This window comes from Sphaeramia orbicularis, chromosome 19 (assembly GCF_902148855.1).
Source record: "Sphaeramia orbicularis chromosome 19, fSphaOr1.1, whole genome shotgun sequence".
Taxonomy (NCBI): domain Eukaryota; kingdom Metazoa; phylum Chordata; class Actinopteri; order Kurtiformes; family Apogonidae; genus Sphaeramia; species Sphaeramia orbicularis.
The window spans coordinates 27,020,286-27,039,129 of NC_043975.1; the positions used below are offsets into that span (position 1 = coordinate 27,020,286).

General features: G+C 38.4%; 1 protein-coding gene across 3 annotated transcripts; it reads left to right on the forward strand.

Annotated features, from left to right (window-relative positions):
* The first annotated feature begins 551 nt into the window (after positions 1–551).
* grnb (granulin b) lies at positions 552–17,273 on the forward strand. 3 transcript variants are annotated; one of them, XM_030121650.1, is made up of 17 exons: positions 552–700; positions 972–1,060; positions 1,735–1,875; positions 2,053–2,175; positions 2,518–2,631; positions 3,503–3,644; positions 3,823–3,935; positions 4,122–4,251; positions 4,345–4,436; positions 5,582–5,732; positions 5,964–6,061; positions 8,019–8,252; positions 9,405–9,641; positions 12,778–13,041; positions 13,862–14,095; positions 15,010–15,267; positions 16,836–17,273. In XM_030121650.1, the coding sequence occupies exons 2-17, from the start codon at positions 1,058–1,060 to the stop codon at positions 16,980–16,982; spliced, it is 2,481 nt and encodes an 826-aa protein (XP_029977510.1). In that variant the 5' UTR covers positions 552–700; positions 972–1,057; the 3' UTR covers positions 16,983–17,273. The 3 variants fall into 3 exon arrangements, with proteins under 3 accessions (XP_029977510.1, XP_029977511.1, XP_029977512.1); XM_030121651.1 differs by having other exon boundaries at positions 552–665; XM_030121652.1 differs by lacking the exons at positions 5,582–5,732; positions 5,964–6,061.
* Positions 17,274–18,844: the final 1,571 nt, after the last annotated feature.

Below are 18,844 nucleotides of genomic sequence, written 5' to 3' on the forward strand. Positions count from 1 at the left end.
GACAAAAATGCTGTTAGCTGATGTTTTCAGTGTATATGATAAAGCATTATTATGTACTCATTTATGCTCATTTATACAATAGATTTATAAATCTTCCATTAGAAAGAATCTGAAAAGTGAATGTATTGTAATATGCAGAGAGTGTTTTGAAGTAGATCTGAGATCCATTCTCTCATTAATTCTTTCAATTTCACATTTTGACCCAAGGCTGTATCTTGGAAACTACACCCTTGTCCCTAAAAAATATTTGAAAAAAACAAAACTGCTATGAAAATAAGCCAGAACATTGCTCATTATTTATTATTTTAATTCAGAGTCTTCTCTGTTACATCTCTGCTCCTATATATGAATTTAAAATGCCTAATTATTTGCACTGTATTGTATTTGAATGTAAATTTTGCTCTTGCCTTTATACATCCTCATCACTTTTATACTTCTTTATTTTTTTATACTTATTTTTCATTTGTATTACATTTAACTATCCTTGTTGAGAGTTTGTATTTGTCGTTGGGAAAAAAGTGGTGTACTGTACCTTTAAAAACATCAACCTGCAGAGTCACATGTCAGTGTGTCATGTGATTACTCAATTTTGACTTAAAAACAGCCTCAAACAGCTCTGTCATTTACACCTGGGAGTTTTAAATCTGCGAAAGAGCAACATATATGTAAGAATTTGGCCGTACTGCACCAAACACAGGAGGTAAGGAATAGTTTTCCTGCTGTAGTGTATCGGTTATCATTCAGACTTCAGCTAGCTGTGCTGTTAGCCACCTAGCATGCTAAGCTAACTTCGCTTGTTTTCCTGATTATCATGTTGAAGTCTTACAAACATCTCAGTAAGACAAACAGGATTTTGTTACCATACAAGATACGTTAGACCTATATGACTGAATGAATATTAAACACACTTAAATTCTGCAGGCTCTTCGCCGCTGTATCATAATCACTGAGGCTGTTTTCTTTGTTTTTAGGCTGAAGTGGAGTATGAATTACTGACCCGGTGTGAATAACAACTGAGTTCCTTCTGTCTGTCGTCATCTCAAGTCGTTTGCTCACAATGGTATTAACAGTTACCCAGAAAACATTACATTTATCTTTAAAGGTTGCATTGTCACAGCTAAATTGTCCCTTTTTCTTTAGTTTTTTGTGTCAGTGATGAGGATGAAGGAAATGATCTAAACCTCTATTCACAGGAAGTAAATACTTGAACTTAAAATGTTAAAAACTAATAATTTTACACCTTTACATGCACCATTTGTGTAATTGTTTCTTATTCAGTACCATCATGCAATTGGAGAGAGTAATATACCATCACCTCAGACAGTTTCATAAGTTTATATGCAATTAATAGCTTTTCCTGTTTGTCAAAAATTGTTGCTCAATATACTTTTCCTTCCTTCTTGTGATCTTATCAGTCTTTACCAAGTAGTGAACTGGGCTGTAAATTCTTTGAAGAACTCCAAATGTAGCAAGCATGTAAATATTGAATTTTGGTGTCATGATGATATAAAAACCTAGACTTGCATAAGAGAAAATGAACTGTGTAGGAAGTGTCAGGGTTTATTTACTGTGGAAATCCTGGTAATCTGTTGGAATGCTTGCTGAGCTGGTGCACATATTTACTTTTCTTATGTGCAAGAAAAACAGAAACCAAGAAGAAAAAGTATTTGTGAACAGTTAAAGATAATGCATTGTACTGTATTGCCGGTAAACTGCTTCTTTCTTTGTATTCAGACCTTGCAGATGGTGATACTGTGTATGGCTCTGCTGGGCCTGAACACAGCACTGGTTTGTCCTGATGGAGGCATGTGTGAGGAGAAAAACACCTGCTGCAAGAACAGTGTGGGTGGATATGGATGCTGTCCACTACCAAAGGTGAGTTGTTATTCATATAAATGCCCGTTTGGAACCAGAGTTATTTAAATGTCACTGGTGGTATTATTAAATGTAATATTATATGGTATGAGCAGAAGTTAAAGTGCAGAATTAATACATTTAATGCCTCTAACCAGTTCCAAGCTTTAAAATCCTTTGTTTAAATCTGTATTTTAGGCTGAGTGTTGTTCAGACCACCTCCACTGCTGCTATGAGGGGACTATCTGTGATCTGGTCCATTCAAAATGTGTAAATAAGACAGTTTCGCTGTCCTGGATGGAGCGCCTTCCTACCAAGCAGGTTGTGTTAGTCATAAGAAAGAGAAAATTCCTGTTGTTTTGTGACCCTTGCTAGTCCCCTTGATTTCAACATTCAGATGTGTAAATGGTGTCATCAGAATCTAGGTCAAATAACACATTCAACTGGTGTGCTGTAATAGAATTGCTACATATACTCTTTTTATTTTCATAGGAAATACTAGTAGTATTCATTTTATTTTAAGCACACCAGTTAATAATACACAAAATGACTATTGGGTTGATTGGACATTCATAAGAATTTACAGCACTAAATCTTCCATATTCCATTTTCTTCTTTTTTTTTTCTTCTGGCATTGGTATGCGTGGCCTGTGATGGTTCTAGCTCAGGGAGACAGTAAAGGCAGTCATTTGTCCCGACAAGGAGTCTGAGTGTCCGGATGACACCACTTGCTGCCAACTCCCTGACAGCTCATGGGGCTGCTGTCCATTAGCTAAGGTAAAGTGCATGAGCTCACCCTGCATGAGACCGTTTCATCAAAAGCTGATGACTCAGCAAAACTGTAAGAACTTTACACCAAGAAATGTGTTGCATGGTTTCTTGGTCACTTATCAGTGCTGCTTGTATGTACTTTGCCAGCTTCTCAGTGTCTGATTTTCTATTTAAAATAGTTTTCTTTACTGTTGACATTTTGGGGAAATTCAAGCTATTCCTCCAATTTATTTTTATGTATGCATTTATTTATTTATTTATTTATTCATTGAGGGATCGTAGACATCAGTTGACAATTCTGTACACATGTCAGTGATGGCTAAATGTATGGATGGATAGTATTGTACACACAAAGTTTGTAAAAGCAATCAGGCAAAAATAAGACATTTAATCTTAGGACTTTACATGAAACTAGCTACAAGGAGGGTTCTGCCATGATACAAGATAACACCCAGAATTGCAGGAATGGCTTATCTGTAAAGTGTGCTTATACTTTCAGATTCTTGAAATTATAATGAATACTTGCAAATGCAAATTCAATGCCATCACTTATTAAATATGTTCATCATACCTTATAAGCTACTGCAGGAGTGTAAACAATTTACAATGACCAAAAACGAACATGCATACATGCAAAACATTAACCCTTCCACAAGTGTCAAAATTTATAATGTGGCATATATAAATTACAAGTATTTCTCGAAATTAATTAATTATGTGAATTAATGTTTTTGCAGGCAAATCATTACTTACTTTACATTCATCATACAATTAAAATCTCCTCCAAGTATCAGAAATTATATTAAACATTTGAAAAAAAATTTTCTGCAAATGGTATCCTTCATACATTTTTAATGCATGAATGGTCTTGCCATAGGCGGTGTGCTGTGAGGACAAACGCCACTGTTGCCCCGAGGGAACAAAGTGTGATCTTACCCACTCAAAGTGTGTGTCCGCTGCATTGGAGTCTTTTCCCATGTTGGAAAAACTTCCTGCCAGAAGGAAGGAGAAGAATCCAGGTGAGAAATACGTCAACGCAAATGTATTCAAGCATCATCACACAGAACAGAATTGAAACATGTTCAAGAAATTGTGCAGTCGATCACTAATTATCTATTTATATGCTGATGATACTTCACTGTTAAGTAAAGGTCATATTTCCTTCTCTGGCCTGTATTTTTTTTTTCTTTTTTTCAGTGAGTTCTACCGTGGGCTCAGTAACCTGTCCTAGTGGGAAGAGCAGTTGCCCAGACAGTTACACCTGTTGCTTACTCGCCAGTGGAGACTATGGCTGCTGCCCCTACCCAGATGTACATCAGTGACTTTTTAAATTCCTGTTCCTGTTTGTAAAATGTCAACATGTATAAACTGTAATCTTCGTTAATCACTTTGAGGATACAACGACCGCCTATTTGTGTCTTATGTGTGTTGTAAAAATCCCAAAACTGTCATCCTTTTAATGTGCTGTGTGTTTTTTATATTTTAATCGTATACAGGCCATGTGCTGTAGCGATCATCTCCACTGTTGCCCAAGCAACACAATCTGTGACCTCAAACAGGGGGTCTGTAAGTCTGGTGAGATTGAGCTGCCACTGTTAATGAAGATACCTGCAGTCCCCAATGACAGTGAGGAGCAACTCTTCCTTTTTGCATTTTAATCTGTTTAGTCCCATGTCTGCTCAAGAGTCAATGCTAAAACCTGGCCCCTTGTCTTTACAGTTCAGTGTCCAGACAAAACGTCATTCTGTCCTGATCAGACTACATGCTGCCAGATGAGCAATGGCACCTATGGCTGCTGTCCCATGCCTGAGGTGAGTTTCCTGCTCAAAGGATACACTGTGCATTACTGCTCAAAGCAAACTGCAACGTACAAGACACAGATTAGCAGAATTACTAAAGGTCTACAGTCACGGAAAAAATTATTAGACCATCAAAACTCATCAAAAACAATGGTTATGCAATCAAGTACTAACTCCCGTGTGTATCATGTGACTAAAACAGACAGAAAAGAAAACATGGAATGCCTGAAGCACTGTTTTTGGCAGTACAATGCCATAGCTATTGATGTAAGAACTGAAGTGATTTTGGTTATTATCAAGAAAACATGGAAAATAACTAGAAATCAGGTCTTAAATTAAACTCTTATGAGCTATTTTTGTTGTTATCATTATATTTATCTGAACAAATGTACCTTTGGTTGTACCAGGCATTAAAATAAACAAGAAACTGAGGAAAACAAGGGATGGTCTAATAATTTTTTCCGCCACTGTATACATGACCATGGTGTGAGAATAAAGGCATTTTAATGCTTAAAGAGAGTGCCTTGGAGTTTTCTTCCTGTTTGTCATCAATTAACCTACTATGTTACTTTTTTTTTTTTTTTTGCCTCCACAACAGCTGTGGTAAGAGGCATTACGTTTGCTGGTTGTCCTTCTGTCTGTTCCGTTCTTGAGAACTTGATATCTAAGGAATGTTTTGAAAGAATGTACAAAAATGTTAACTAGTATGCAAGGTGATTCAGTACAGGTGATAAAAGATCAAGGTCACTGTTACTTCACACAACACATGGTCACAAATCAAGAATTCATATGGTAATTTTGACAAAGTTTTAAATAAATGTAAAATGTAATAGGATGAAATGGTGATTGATGGCTCTGTCATCTCTGTGATATTATAGTGTTCTGCAAAAATACTTGGCATTCTGCTGTGATGTAGTAGTTCTCTTTTTTCCCCCCTGCTTTCTCAGGCAAAAGTAGTCAGTGGGTGATGTTTTGTACTAAGGCATGAGGTGTTTTGTACTTGGATACAGTTGAACCTGTTTATCTGCTGGTACGACACAGCTTTTGATAGATTGATGCCCTGGTATCACTCTCCCTGTTGCTGAATAGATACTACAGCCAATGAGCATTAATTCAACCGTACTGACATTGACCGATATACTTTCCTCATCCTTCAGGCGGTTTGTTGTTCAGACCACATCCACTGCTGTCCGGCAGGCACAAAGTGTGACTTGTCCCACACCATGTGCGATTCGGTCCAGGGAGACACAGCCGTGGCTATTAAACTCCCTGCTGCCGTGACAGAGCTCGTGGCAATACAGAGCAAAGGTGACGGTGATGATGTTTCTGCAGGGATGTTTGCCCTAAAGCAGAACTGTTTTGAAGCATAATGCACGTGTATTACACATTCAGTTTTGCAAGTACACATCCTGTTTTTTTAAGTATTCATTGCTGACGGAGTAGCTTGTAGAGTAGTATGCAGAATTTTCACTAAATTAATAACCTCTTGGCTCCATTATGACAGTTACTTAAATTGATGTTGATTGTATTTGTTTGTAGTCCACGCTGTTCCCTGCAATGCCTCTGTAGCCTGCGCTGATGGAAACACCTGCTGTAAATCCCCAGGAAGGGAATGGGCCTGTTGTCCCCTTCCTCAGGTACCTGTAGTCAACTGCAGATTAAATGTGTTTGGTTATCTGTCAGGCTGCAGAGAAGTGATAAGGATGCGTCCTGATTTTCTTAGATCACGATTCATGTCATGTCAGCAGTGTTTTGCTGTTGAACTGACAGTGATCTGTCCTCAGACTTTATGGATTGACTAATAGGTTGGGAAATTACCTTCAAGGACACTTTGCTTCATTTTATTCATGCAGGTAGAAACTAAAGTAAAGTTTTTAATACTTTTTAGCCCTCTGCTGCATGATGAGGAAGGATACAGTGATTAACTTGTCAGTCTGTCCTTCAGTCATCAGTTTTTCTGGGTTTATCAGTCAATCAGTTATGTGTATGAGTGGTTCCTGCTGCTATTTAGCAACCTATGAACCACAGTGATGGTGTTTTGTTGTGTAACTCGTGAACTCTACAGCCACATTTGTATGCTTTGTTTCCACATACTCCTTGAATTGAGCTGCATCTCCTGATTGTCTGACTGAGATCTTTTTCACAAACATCGAATATTGTGAAATTCAATTATCTGAAGTACTCCGTGTTGATGTTGTTGAGAGTTGTGACTACAGTGTTTGGTGGCCTAATGTAATTTATTTATTTATTAGGGACAGTGCATATTAATGAACATCTACAACAACTGCAGCTGTAAATATGCCAGATTGTAGCAACAGTGCAAATTTCCATCTGTAGTCCCTAGGCAAGTGACAAGAAAGACAACTGACAAAAAGCAAAACATCATAAAAACACACAAAACAACACAGTGAGGACAATCTACTGATGGTCACAGGCTTAGTTTTCCTTCATCCAATGTTTAAGTTGTGATTTGAAGGAGGCATATGATTGTGAGTCTCTTATTTTGAGTGGTAAACTGTTCAAATATTCAGTTTCAGTGACTGAAAGTGTAGTTTGTCCAAAAATAGTGCACCTGTGTGGCACCTCACAGTCTCCTGGAGCTGTGGCCCTGGTGACCATCCCACTGACAGTCCAGGATTTGATAAAATCTGTCAAGGGAGGAGGGCCAAGATCATGTGAGACTTTAAATATCAGGCCCACATTTTTACAATTTACAAAATTATTAAAATTAAGAAATTTATATTTATCTAAAACAATGCAGTGGTGGAAATTATTATTATTATTATTTTTTTTTTGTCAAAAATCTTTATGGCCTTTTTCTTTTTTTGGGGGGAGAAAGCAAGCTATGTTTGAGTGTATACTTTTGTCAAGTACAAGTTATAAATTGAATATATAACCATTAGTGAGAATCTCCAAAATGTGTTGGTTAACTTAACTCAGTTAACCTGTTATGTGCTGGAGTTGTACCTTTAAACTTTCCTAAACTAGTCAATACAATTTTTGATTCCTCTGTCAGTTGGCAAAGTCAGTGAAACTAAACAAATACCTTTTATTTTTGCCATTCATATGTCATAACCTTTACTCTTATTTTGTCTTTTGGTTTGTTTTTTTCCTCAGGAATTTCAATTGCAAGAACAGATCCATCCATATTTTCTTATTTTAGTACACAAGTATTTGTAATTTGACAAAATTATCTTTTTTTTTATTTTTTCATTTATTTTTAATGTTACCTGTAGTGGTTCAGTTATTATTGGAAAGCTGTTATTGATAGAAGCTGAAAAGAGGATGAAAGAATGAATGACCTCACATATCCTTAAATTTACTAAACCAGTTTCTCTTAATGGTCCCATATTATGCAAAGCTATTTTATTCTTATGCATTATGAATCATTAACATTGAAAAAAGAGGCTGTTTTTTTCACTATAGATCTGTTTAGTTTTGCTCATGTTGCCCATTGAAGTTGATTTGTGATACTTGTCAAAACTGACTTGACTAGTTTTATTTAGTAGTGTTTTTGAAAGCTGTTTTTGTCAACGATAACATCCATGGCACAGAAATTCAGATATTTTTTTCTTTTTTTTTCCTGTCTCCCAGGCTGTGTGTTGTGAAGACCACCTGCACTGCTGTCCACATGGTACTGTTTGTAATCTGGCCGCCTCCACGTGTGACGATCCAGTTGGGAATGTTGTGATGCCCTGGTTTGTCAAAGCTCCCGCCTTTGCCTCAGTCACCGATAACAGCAAATGTGACAAATCTACATCATGCCCTGGAAAATCTACCTGCTGCAAGACCACTACTGGAGACTGGGCCTGCTGTCCTTTGCCAGAGGTATTATGAGGTTTACAGGAGAAAACTAGATTACTGTATCCTCTGGATTATGTTGTTATGATAGAGATACTACATTTAAATCGATTTTCTTATGTCTTTGTGTGAGGCTGTAGGCAAAGTAAAATTACATATGGGTAAAACATATGCAGTAGAGGGCGACACGGTGGTGCAGTGGTTAGCACTCGTGCCTCACAGCAAGAAGGTCCTGGGTTCGATTCCAACATCAGTCGACGGGGGGTGGGACCTTTCTGTGTGGAGTTTGCATGTTCTCCCCGTGTCTGCGTGGGTTCTCTCCGGGTACTCCGGCTTCCTCCCACAATCCAAAAACATGCACTAATAGGTTAACTGGTTAATCTAAATTGCCCATAGGTGTGAATGTGAGAGTGATTGTTTGTCTCTATATGTTCAGCCCTGCGATGAACTGGCGACTTGTCCAGGGTGTACCCCGCCTTCGCCCCTATGTAGCTGGGATAGGCTCCAAGCGACCCCCGTGACCCTAGTGAGGATAAAGCGGGTTCAGAAAATGAATGAATGAATATGCAGTAGATAAAAAAATTACAAAGTATGTACTATTTTTTTTTTTTACTCATCCAACATTACAGACTGTTGTATATTTTTTACATATGGTTATATCAAAGATTTTGGTTCCAAATCATAATGTGAAGCATTTTTTCCAGTTTTACTCATTGTTAATGGGTTTCAGTGAAAACCATGAGTTACAGCTAAAATATGTAGCATTTTTACATTAAAATTACATTTGATATGCCTTTAGGTCTGGTCCCCTAATGGGCCACAGAGCTGTTTCCAATGGGTTGCCAATTGTCATACTAAAATGTTTAACAATAATATGAGATTCATGTTCTGAATTTAAGTAGAACATTGTGCTCTGGAAGAATTTCTAAACACTGACCTCACTTAAGGGATGTAAAAAGCAGGGGAGGGGTATGAGATAGAACAATGCAAACACAACATGAAAATGATGGAAATGATTATTTTGACAGTGGGAGAGTCTGCAAAAATGTAGACTACGAAATGATGTCAAGTTTCATCATTTAGATGTTAAACAATAGGTACAAAATAGTACAACTTTAATAAATGCACAGTTAAATTATGATTTGTCAGATTATTTACATTATTCTCTGGATGTCTCAGGCTGTTTGCTGTGACGACCACGTCCACTGCTGCCCCCACGGCACCGTTTGTGACCTTAAGGCTGAGACATGTAACGACCCATTTGGTTTCTTGGCGTCCGTCCCCTGGGCAGAGAAAGTGACTGCTCTCACCACAGGAGTGCAGGATGAAAAATGTGACAAGCAAACCAGGTGTCCAGGGGGCACCACATGCTGCAAAAAAGAGTCTGGACAGTGGGCGTGCTGCCCCTTACCTCAGGTTGGTGTAAAAGGCTTCATGAGCACATAGATGTTTTTCTGAACATGCAGGCAGGTCCAATCTTAAGATAGAAGCTTATTATACTGGATAATTACAGCCAGATTACAGCTCAGTGGACAATACATTTTTTCATTTACCAATATAAATGGTAACAATGATATATGTCCTCCAGGTTCAACTGCCAATTGAATTTCTAAAAGCTCCATAGTACTACAGGTTGTCAGCGAGTCCTTTTTTGAGTCTTAACACTTTCAGTGCCATGGGCCGATGACATCGGCTTTGGAGAACACGCCATATTTGTGTACAAACAAACCATCCACCCCCATTTCTTTCTCACATTTCGATGACGTTCTTTCTGTGTCCCCCTTTTGAGACCAAGCAGACGGGAATTTGAGGTCACGCGACCGAATAATATTTTTATATCTTTTTAATGTTTCTTATTCTCCGGTGTTTCATCAGAGGGAGCCCTCCATGCCGGGCGGCGGCTGTGGACTCCGGGGGCTGTGGCGCCTTCTCTCACTGGGGTCCGCTCCTTTCTGGTGGGTGGGGGTCCCAGTTGGCCCTCTCCCACTAGTTGGGATGCGGGGCTGTGTTGCTGGTGCCTGGTCGCCGGGGTCGGCAGCTGCCTCCTGGTGCAGATGGCTCCCTGAGACAGCGCCTCCTAAATTGATGTTTTACTTTTACTTGTACATTTTTGTTCTGGTCTACCCGTGCTCAGTCAGTCTTCTTAAGTATGTGTGAGCTTGTGGGTTTGCATGTATATGTGGGTTTGCATGTGTATGTGTGTGTGTGCGGGTGAGTGGGTGGGTGTGGGTGGGGGGCGGTACTGATTTTTAAACTGATATGTAAAGCACTTTGTGCTACAGTTTTTAATGTATGAAAAGTGCTATATAAATAAAGATTATTATTATTATTATTATTATTATTATTATTATTATTATTATAAATTATGCAAATTACGATCAATAATGAATCTGCTGCGTCCGGTGCGTTTTGGATCTAATCAGTAATTGGTCGGATGTTACCGAGCGGTTTCCTGCAGGATTCTTCAAATATTATAAAAACCACGCGAAATACTGAAAAACAGCCAAATTCTGTGGCACTTTTAAGGCTTATTAGCCCCTTAACTGTCTGGCACTTAAAGAGTTAAATGTCCTTAATTATCCTTAAAAATGATCTTTGATCCTATAATAGAGAAATTCCCAGAGCAATTTCAACCCTCTACTCATGTTTACAGGAATGTAGGCACTGTTCCACATTATATGTGAAGACTAAATGGGAGAAAGAATGGGGGGAGGAGATTCCAACTGAGACCTGGTATGAAATGTGGAAATGCCATCAGACCACAACCCAATCATACAAGTGGAGAGAATTTGTTTGGAAAAAACAGATTTGTTAGTTTAGTGCTCCCTTAATCACCAGTAGACAACTTTCAAACTAATAACCGTGCTGGAGACAATGCACAGAGATAATTCCACATCATACACTTATTTTTTGGAGCTGCAAGAATTTAGAATTATTTTGGAGACAACTCAATTATACATGAGACCCTGGGGTATACTGTCCTTTTTTTTTACATTTTTACATGTAGGATATTATATCTTGGAGATCTAGAAGGAAATGCGTCTAGAGAGGACCAGTATTTGGTTAAAATACTTATTGCTGCAAGCAAGAAGACGATTACTAAGAACTGGCTAAAAATACACACCAAATTGTAAGCTGTGGTTGTCTGTTATCAAGGAAATCCAAGGGATGGTAAGGGAGACATACAGACTGAAAATGAAAGAAGTAGTATATGAAAAAAACTGGGGGAAATGGTTCCAAGGTAAAGGAAATCTGGACATGTAGACAACAAGAACTGTAACATGGAAATCCTCCCAGTAGGCCCAGTTCATCTGTTTATGGTTCTTTTTATTTCCTTTTTTTTCTCCTATGTTACTCACCAACATACATTTTGATGTTATATAAAAGATACACTTGTATAATGCTATGCTTGCATTTGGTGTGAAATTCTAATAAAAATACACTTAAAAAAAAAACCAACATGTTTGATCCTTAAACCCAAAAGTCTTAAAAATTCCACAGAGACTAATTATAGTGCTGTATTTGCTTTGGAATTCTTTGTAAAGAGTTTACCCAATTTTTTATTAGTATTTAGAATTTTAGCATAACAGAGATGGGACTGAATGGACCCTCCAACAATCACTGATGGATGGAGGGGTTCAGGTACGAGCTTTAGCAACTTCAGTGTCAGTGGCAGAAACATTAGTCACAGAAATTTACATGTAACATTTGATGGATTGCAAAATGAGTGGTCTATTAAACCTGGCTGCCGCAGTCATGTCTGTGTTGCCATGGTAATTCTACATGACACCTGTAGCAGTATACACACTCTATACATCCACGTAACCAGAAGAATAGCAGCTAAAAGCTCAATAGAACCACGTTTCAGAAAACAGAACACAACTCAAACAACAAGCACTCAATTTGTCTTAAAGCAAAATACCAATGTGACAAACCTTGCAGCGTTAAGCTAACACTAGGCAGATCCAACAGTACAAGTATTATTTCTCTACCACTAAACCTCACTGAAAGAGCTGAAGAAGAGCAAAAATAAAGGCTCATGAAGCATCGATTCCGAATTTGTCTTCCCTTTTTCTGTTTTCTGATCATTACTTGATTTTATATGAATGAAGTTTCTGCTATTGGCTAATCTGTTTTTGGTCTTATGTTGAAATTATTCCAATTAGAATCAAATGGTCCAGGCTTTAAGCGGTCAAGACTGGTTTAAGGCAATAACTATGTGCTTCGTTGTACTATTAATTTTGTGGATGTAAGGTCTTAGATTTAACTAAGGATGCCTTGAAAAATGTCTTAAAGTCAGACATTTGGCTTCCTCAAACCTGCAGATATCCTGTACTATAAACATAAAAAAAAAAAAAAAATCAGAGAGTTCAAGGCATTGAATTTCTGCCTCTCCAAAGAAACTGTGTTAAACATTTCAAATTAATTTAAAAAAGTGAATGTAGTAATTTTGGTAGCACTTTTAATCTGTTTTTGGAAGTCTTATTACTACAGTCCTCAGCTTCCCTTTACTGTCACCAAAGATCATTAAGAGTCATTTCTTTTTTTCCAGGCTGTTTGCTGTAATGATCACGAGCACTGCTGCCCCAAAGGCTATAAGTGTAATGTGGCTGAGCAGACTTGTGACAAGCCTGGAGACGTCAGCCTGCCCTGGCTGCAAAAGATCGCAGCCCTGCAGAAGTCGCCCACCCGGGCTGTGTCCAGTCTGTCTCGACCGGACAGGAACATGTGCGACGCCCACACCAGCTGCCCCAGGGACACAACCTGCTGCTTCATGAGCCAGACTCACAAATGGGGCTGCTGTCCCCTGCCCGAGGTAGATGGACAGTCAGGAGATTTTTATTTTGCATTCTTGTAAAAGTGATTAGAAGGTTTCTGTGGTCCTTAATATGATTTTTAGGTGTTAAATGTCACAATGAAACCAAGCAATACGGCTCAAAAATGCAGGTGTTGCAGTTTGAGCCCTTAAGAAAGCACTCAAATAAGGAACTTTATGCATGAGAGTCGCATTGGAAGTAATACTGGCATCAGCCCATATTATTCTGTATTCACATCAGGAACATCAAAGTCACCAGCATAACAGGACGTGAAATAGGTGTAAAATGTTATGCTTAAAGCTAAAGGAGGTGGAAATCGGGGGGGATTTGAAACCATCCATCCATCCATCCTTCTACACATACCTTCTGTAGTTCAGTCCCCTTTGCCCAAATCAAAAGACTAAATCTAAACATAGATTAGAGATTATTTCACGTTGCTGTGGAAATATAAAGCCAAGATATCACAGTGATGGGAATTCTGTGATGAGACATTAAGTAGAGCAGTGCAGCCACGCCTGAAGAAATATACCCAATGAATAAATAACAATTAAAGCTGTCAATCACACATTTAACCCGCCTACCTCTCTAAAAGCAGACGTCATCTTTGGCCCATAGAGTCTGGAGAAGGTGCACAACACTCATTTCCTCTCGGACTGCTTAAATTATAAAATACTGAATGGTATTTATGGAATTTCTGCTCAAAACAACGTCATAGTTTTACAAAGCTTTAAATGGAGCTTCTCAACATCTACAGACATCCTGGATTAGGTTGGAGTTTTGCGGATTCAAGAATTACTGAATTATTCTTGCTGTTTTCAGGCGATCTGTTGTGACGATGGTAAGCACTGCTGCCCCCGAGGCCACACCTGCGAACCCCACCGATCCTCCTGCTCCAAGGGTCCACATGCTATTCCCTGGTACACCAAACTGAGCCCCCTGACGGAGAAGGGCGTCGTAACAGATGTGAAGTGTGACAACAAGAGCAGCTGCGCTTCAGGAACAACCTGCTGTAAACTGCCGACGGGAGACTGGGGCTGCTGTCCTCTAGTTAAGGTTTGCTCATTGCTGAATTTACTCCTCATTTACGTTCGCCTGCTAATTTGGAGCGAGTTCTTGAAGGGGGAAATAAATGATATACTGTACTAGGGTTCCCACAGGGTCTTAAAAAGTCTTAAAAGTCTTGAATTTAAAAATCTGCACTTAATATCTTTGAAAAATTTGATATGTTAGGTTTTAAATTATGTTGCCATAAACTTGTTGGCTGTGTTGTGTTCAAATGTGTCTGGGAAATGTCCAAGCTGCAAAGAAAGTAACGTTTTATTCTAAATTCTAGGAGTCACAAATTTTTGCCAGTATGGCTGTGAAATAGGCTATAAAATGGGCATTGTAATCTGTCTAAGACTACATTCAGACTGCAGGCAAATGTGGCCCAAATCTGGGTTTTTTAGCCCATATGTGACCTGTATCTAATCTATGAAAGACTGAACAGCACAAATCTGATTTTTTTTTTGGTTTTTTTTTTCAAATCCAACCCAGGCCACTTTCATATGTGGTCCTAAATCCGATACGTATCTGATATTTTGCAATCCGACTTCAGTCTGAACAGCCAGGTGGAATTTATCTGAGCTTTATGTCATTGAAATGTGACAAACATCACAATTCTGCATCCCAGGAGTGTTACTTCCATAAACACAGTGCGTGCCTGTGTGGTCACATATTACATCAGAACCACTTTCACACATGCGGGTCACTTCAGGGTCGCATTCAGTTCATACTCAAAACTGATAAAAGTCGTATTTAATGTGTAATATGAACGAGCACACAAAAAAATCGGATTTCACTAAAAAATCTGAATTGTGCATTTAGACCTGCTGTCTGAACGTAGCCTAACTAGTCTGAAAAAGTCTTAAATTGAACTTGTAGGAACCCTGGTATATACAGTATTTATTTTGGTCTCCTTCCTGCAGGCTGTGTGCTGCGAAGACCATGAACACTGCTGCCCACAAGGCTACACCTGCAACATGCAAACTGGAACATGTGAGAAGAAGATCCACGACGTGTTAATCTCCACTATTCCACTGCACGACATGGTAGTATCCAAACCAAGAGACACTGAGGCCGACGTGGATGTACCATGTGACGCCACAGGGGAGTTTCGCTGCCCTAAGCAAAACACATGCTGTAAGACTTCATCCACAGAGTGGGCCTGCTGCCCCTCTCCCAGAGTACGTACATACACTATTACAGGTTTTCACATGACTAGGGACATTATTTAATTATTTGCTTTTGAAGAAATAGATCTGGAATGTGATAGTGATGTTATTTTGGTAGCTCCTTTGGTATGTGAATAATGTGACCAGTGAACATTGCTTCACATGATCCTGGCACAACTCCCATTTTCTGCCTTGTTAATCATACAGTCCCATGTACAGCTGCATTATTCTTTTATACGTCGTAACATTCCTATTTAGAACAACGTGTTCCTTAAGCGCCAATAGGGAGGATTATAAAGTCTGAGTAAATAATTTAAATATAAGTCAACTAAGAAATGTGATTAAACTACAGCTGCAACGATTAAGTGAATAGGTGACAAAAAAACTAAAAATGTGAAAAAGACATGTCTGAAATGACAGCTCGTCCTTTATTCCACAACCAACTGAAACAACAACAACCACAAAAAGTAGAAAAGTAAAAGGATATATATAAAATATCTATATAGAAATAACAAGTATACAGTATAAAATTTATATAGATCTATATAAATAACAACAGTAACAGATGGATGGATGGATGGATGGAACAAGTCATCTACAAACTATATGTGCACTGCAGTCTTGAACAAATTTGTATTTAGTTTAGTTTTATTTCAAGCACATAAAATTATCAGATAACAAAGAACAACACGACACAAACAAACAAAATTACCTGCACTCGAAAAGGAGTGGGAAGAAGTATAACTTATAAACTCCCACCCCCTTTTTACAAAATCATAATTAAACTGATTCAGCTTCCTTTGCTTGGTTAACGCACTTTTTTTTTTTTTTTTTTTTACATTTTTGGAATAACACAAAACATCCATGCAAACCATTCACCATACACTGCTTTAGTCACCTCACACACAATCATACTTGCATAATCAACCTTTTTTTTAATATAAACTATAATATTTATATGCACTTAAATTATTTACTACAAATACAGTTATTACTAAATATGATGATGATGATAATAATAACTAGAAAAGCACTTGGAGAGCGCAGACCTCCACCAAGGCAGACCCCCCCCCCCAATCACTAACAAAATTTAATAATTTGTTCCGTGTGCCAGTATCAACATTTCCTGAAAATTTCATCAAAATCCTTCCATAAATTTTTTTAGTTATCTTGCTAACAGACAAACAAACAGACAAACCCAGATGAAAACATAACCTCCGCCATTGCTTAGCGGGAATAATAATAATAATAATAATAATAATAATAATAATAATAATAATAATAGTAGTAGTAGTATTCAACTTACTAACAGCAAAAGATGGAATTTACATACAGATTAAAACAATAAGGCCAAATATTTTTTTTTATGTTTGTGAGAATTAATAGTACAAAGGCTATGCTCATGTGCTTGACAATAAGTGTCCATGTGAAACACAACAGTGGAACCAATGTTTAGTGGGATCAAAACTGAATAGTAATCAAATAACTTTTTTTTTTTAAGTTGATTTGAGTCCATTAATGCTTTCAGCTCTCGTTAAAAGTCAGACTTGAATCCCTCATGTTCCTTTTTCCTCTGACAGGCCGTTTGCTGCCCTGACTCGAAGCACTGCTGTCCAACAGGATACTCATGTGACCTGACAGCTGGAGGGTGCACCCAGGAGACCCAGTTAACCTGGGACTCTTTGATTCGGGACAGAAGGAGAGACTTTATCCCCCACGGACTTTAAAGTACACTCACTGAAACACACCGATCTTTGGCCCTCGCTCCGTTACATCCATGTATTCAGAGGAAGGTGCAGACGAAACCTACTTTTATCACTCATGGAAGGTCTTTATGTACCAAGTTTTTTGCACTCCTGAGCATTATTGGTGTTGACAATTTGGCTTTGGTGTAGTTGACATGAAGTTTCTTGGCCGCTGGAATTTTTTGCAAGTGATCAAACAAAAAAAAAAAAAAACATGCAAAACGTCACATAAGTTGAAGGCTAGTGTCCATTACCCTTGCTTCACTAAAACTATAAATAGAAATAAAGCAGTTATGACAAATCTAGGAGGTATTTTCTGCATAGACTGGTACTGTCCTGCTCTCTTGATTTCATCGTTTTTGTGTTTTTGGTTGGTTTCTTATTATCAGGAATGCCCTTTGCTGTTCTCTTTCTCTACTAAAAAGAGAAACATGAATGTACTTACTGTCTTTTTCTGGGAAGACATTAACAAAATCGAGGCATCTCATGTGGCGGAATAGTTGTTTGCTTCTTTGTGTTCCACTTTGTGTGTTAGCATTTACTTATTATGGTCTTACGGCACAATTTTCATGGTTTTATGCAATTGTTACATAGGGGAATTCCATTTAGAGATTTTATTTGTGATTTATGAGTGATTTCTTTAATTTGTGTTATACCTTGAATTTATCCTGTATATTTGGTTACAGCAAATGACTGTCTACAAATCAGCTCGTGCCTTCTTATTTGTCACTCTAAGAGGGGCCGGTTGGTCACGTTCTGTTCTTCAGTTTTCACATCAGACAAATATTCTCTTCTTTTTGTGCGCTTGTATCTTAGACAGCTGGGCCCAGATTTTCTCAACATCAGCCAGGAAATTACAGCCAAGTACATGTTATTGTCATGAGGAAACAAACCCTGGCCCACGCTCCATTGGCAGAGAAAAATAAACAGACAGTGAGACAATGGACTCAGGATGACTGTGCGCCAATGCAGCCTTCATTTCTGGTTTAGGGGATTTGAATTCCTCAGTGACATTAACTGGTACCTTAAGGCTCAGACAAAACCTCATTAGTGTTGTGTTTGAGCAACAGTTACATAAGAAAATGTCAGTGCTTCACATTCTTATTTTTCGTAGTTTTTGATTGAATTACCCTTTTAAGATGAATGAAGACTACTGAACTGTGTAATGTGATTCTCTCTGCTCTCCACACAGGCAGGATTTTGTGACTGATTTAATCAAACTATGTGGCCGTTTTTTAATAGTTTTACTTATTTCAATATAAACGGTCTAAACATTTGAGCATGACCCACACGTTGGCAGACTTTCGTGTTACAAATTCATGTTTATTCCGTTAATTTTTGCAGCCTTTTAAAGGAGGAGTGGAAAATTGTGAAATAAAGTTGTTCAAAAATAAAGTGTTTATCGTTGTGATTATTAAATCCAGTGAGGTCATCAGTGAAATGTACCGGTTGATAGGATGTGTAAACACTGTCACAACAAACCGACACACTTCCTATGGCCTTCTCCCTCCGTATCCTTTTACCCCACCCCCGCCACCCCCTTTCTGTGTCATCAGAAAGTTATGACGACCCGAGTAAATACATGATAGGCTCTTCACCAGTGCAGAATCAGACTGACAGAGGGTGTGTGTGTGTGTGTGTGTGTGTGTGTGTGTGTGTGTGTGTGTGTGTGGCGTGGGGGGTGGGGGGGTTATGTCCCACTTTAACTGTCAGCTTGGCAGAGCAGTCACTCACATCCAGGACTGACAGTAGCTTTAGTCCATCTGCCCTCTGCTGGTCAGAAATAAGAGAGCTTTTCCTCTGGTTTAGTTGGAAAACAATGGACAACACATGGTGCTCCAGCT

Excerpts from the sequence above, each read along its gene's own strand:
- grnb (XM_030121650.1), top strand. Across the intron at positions 1,876-2,052 it reads GATGCTGTCCACTACCAAAG|GCTGAGTGTTGTTCAGACCA; the intron begins GTGAGTTGTTAT and ends TCTGTATTTTAG. Across the intron at positions 2,176-2,517 it reads AGCGCCTTCCTACCAAGCAG|CTCAGGGAGACAGTAAAGGC; the intron begins GTTGTGTTAGTC and ends TGATGGTTCTAG.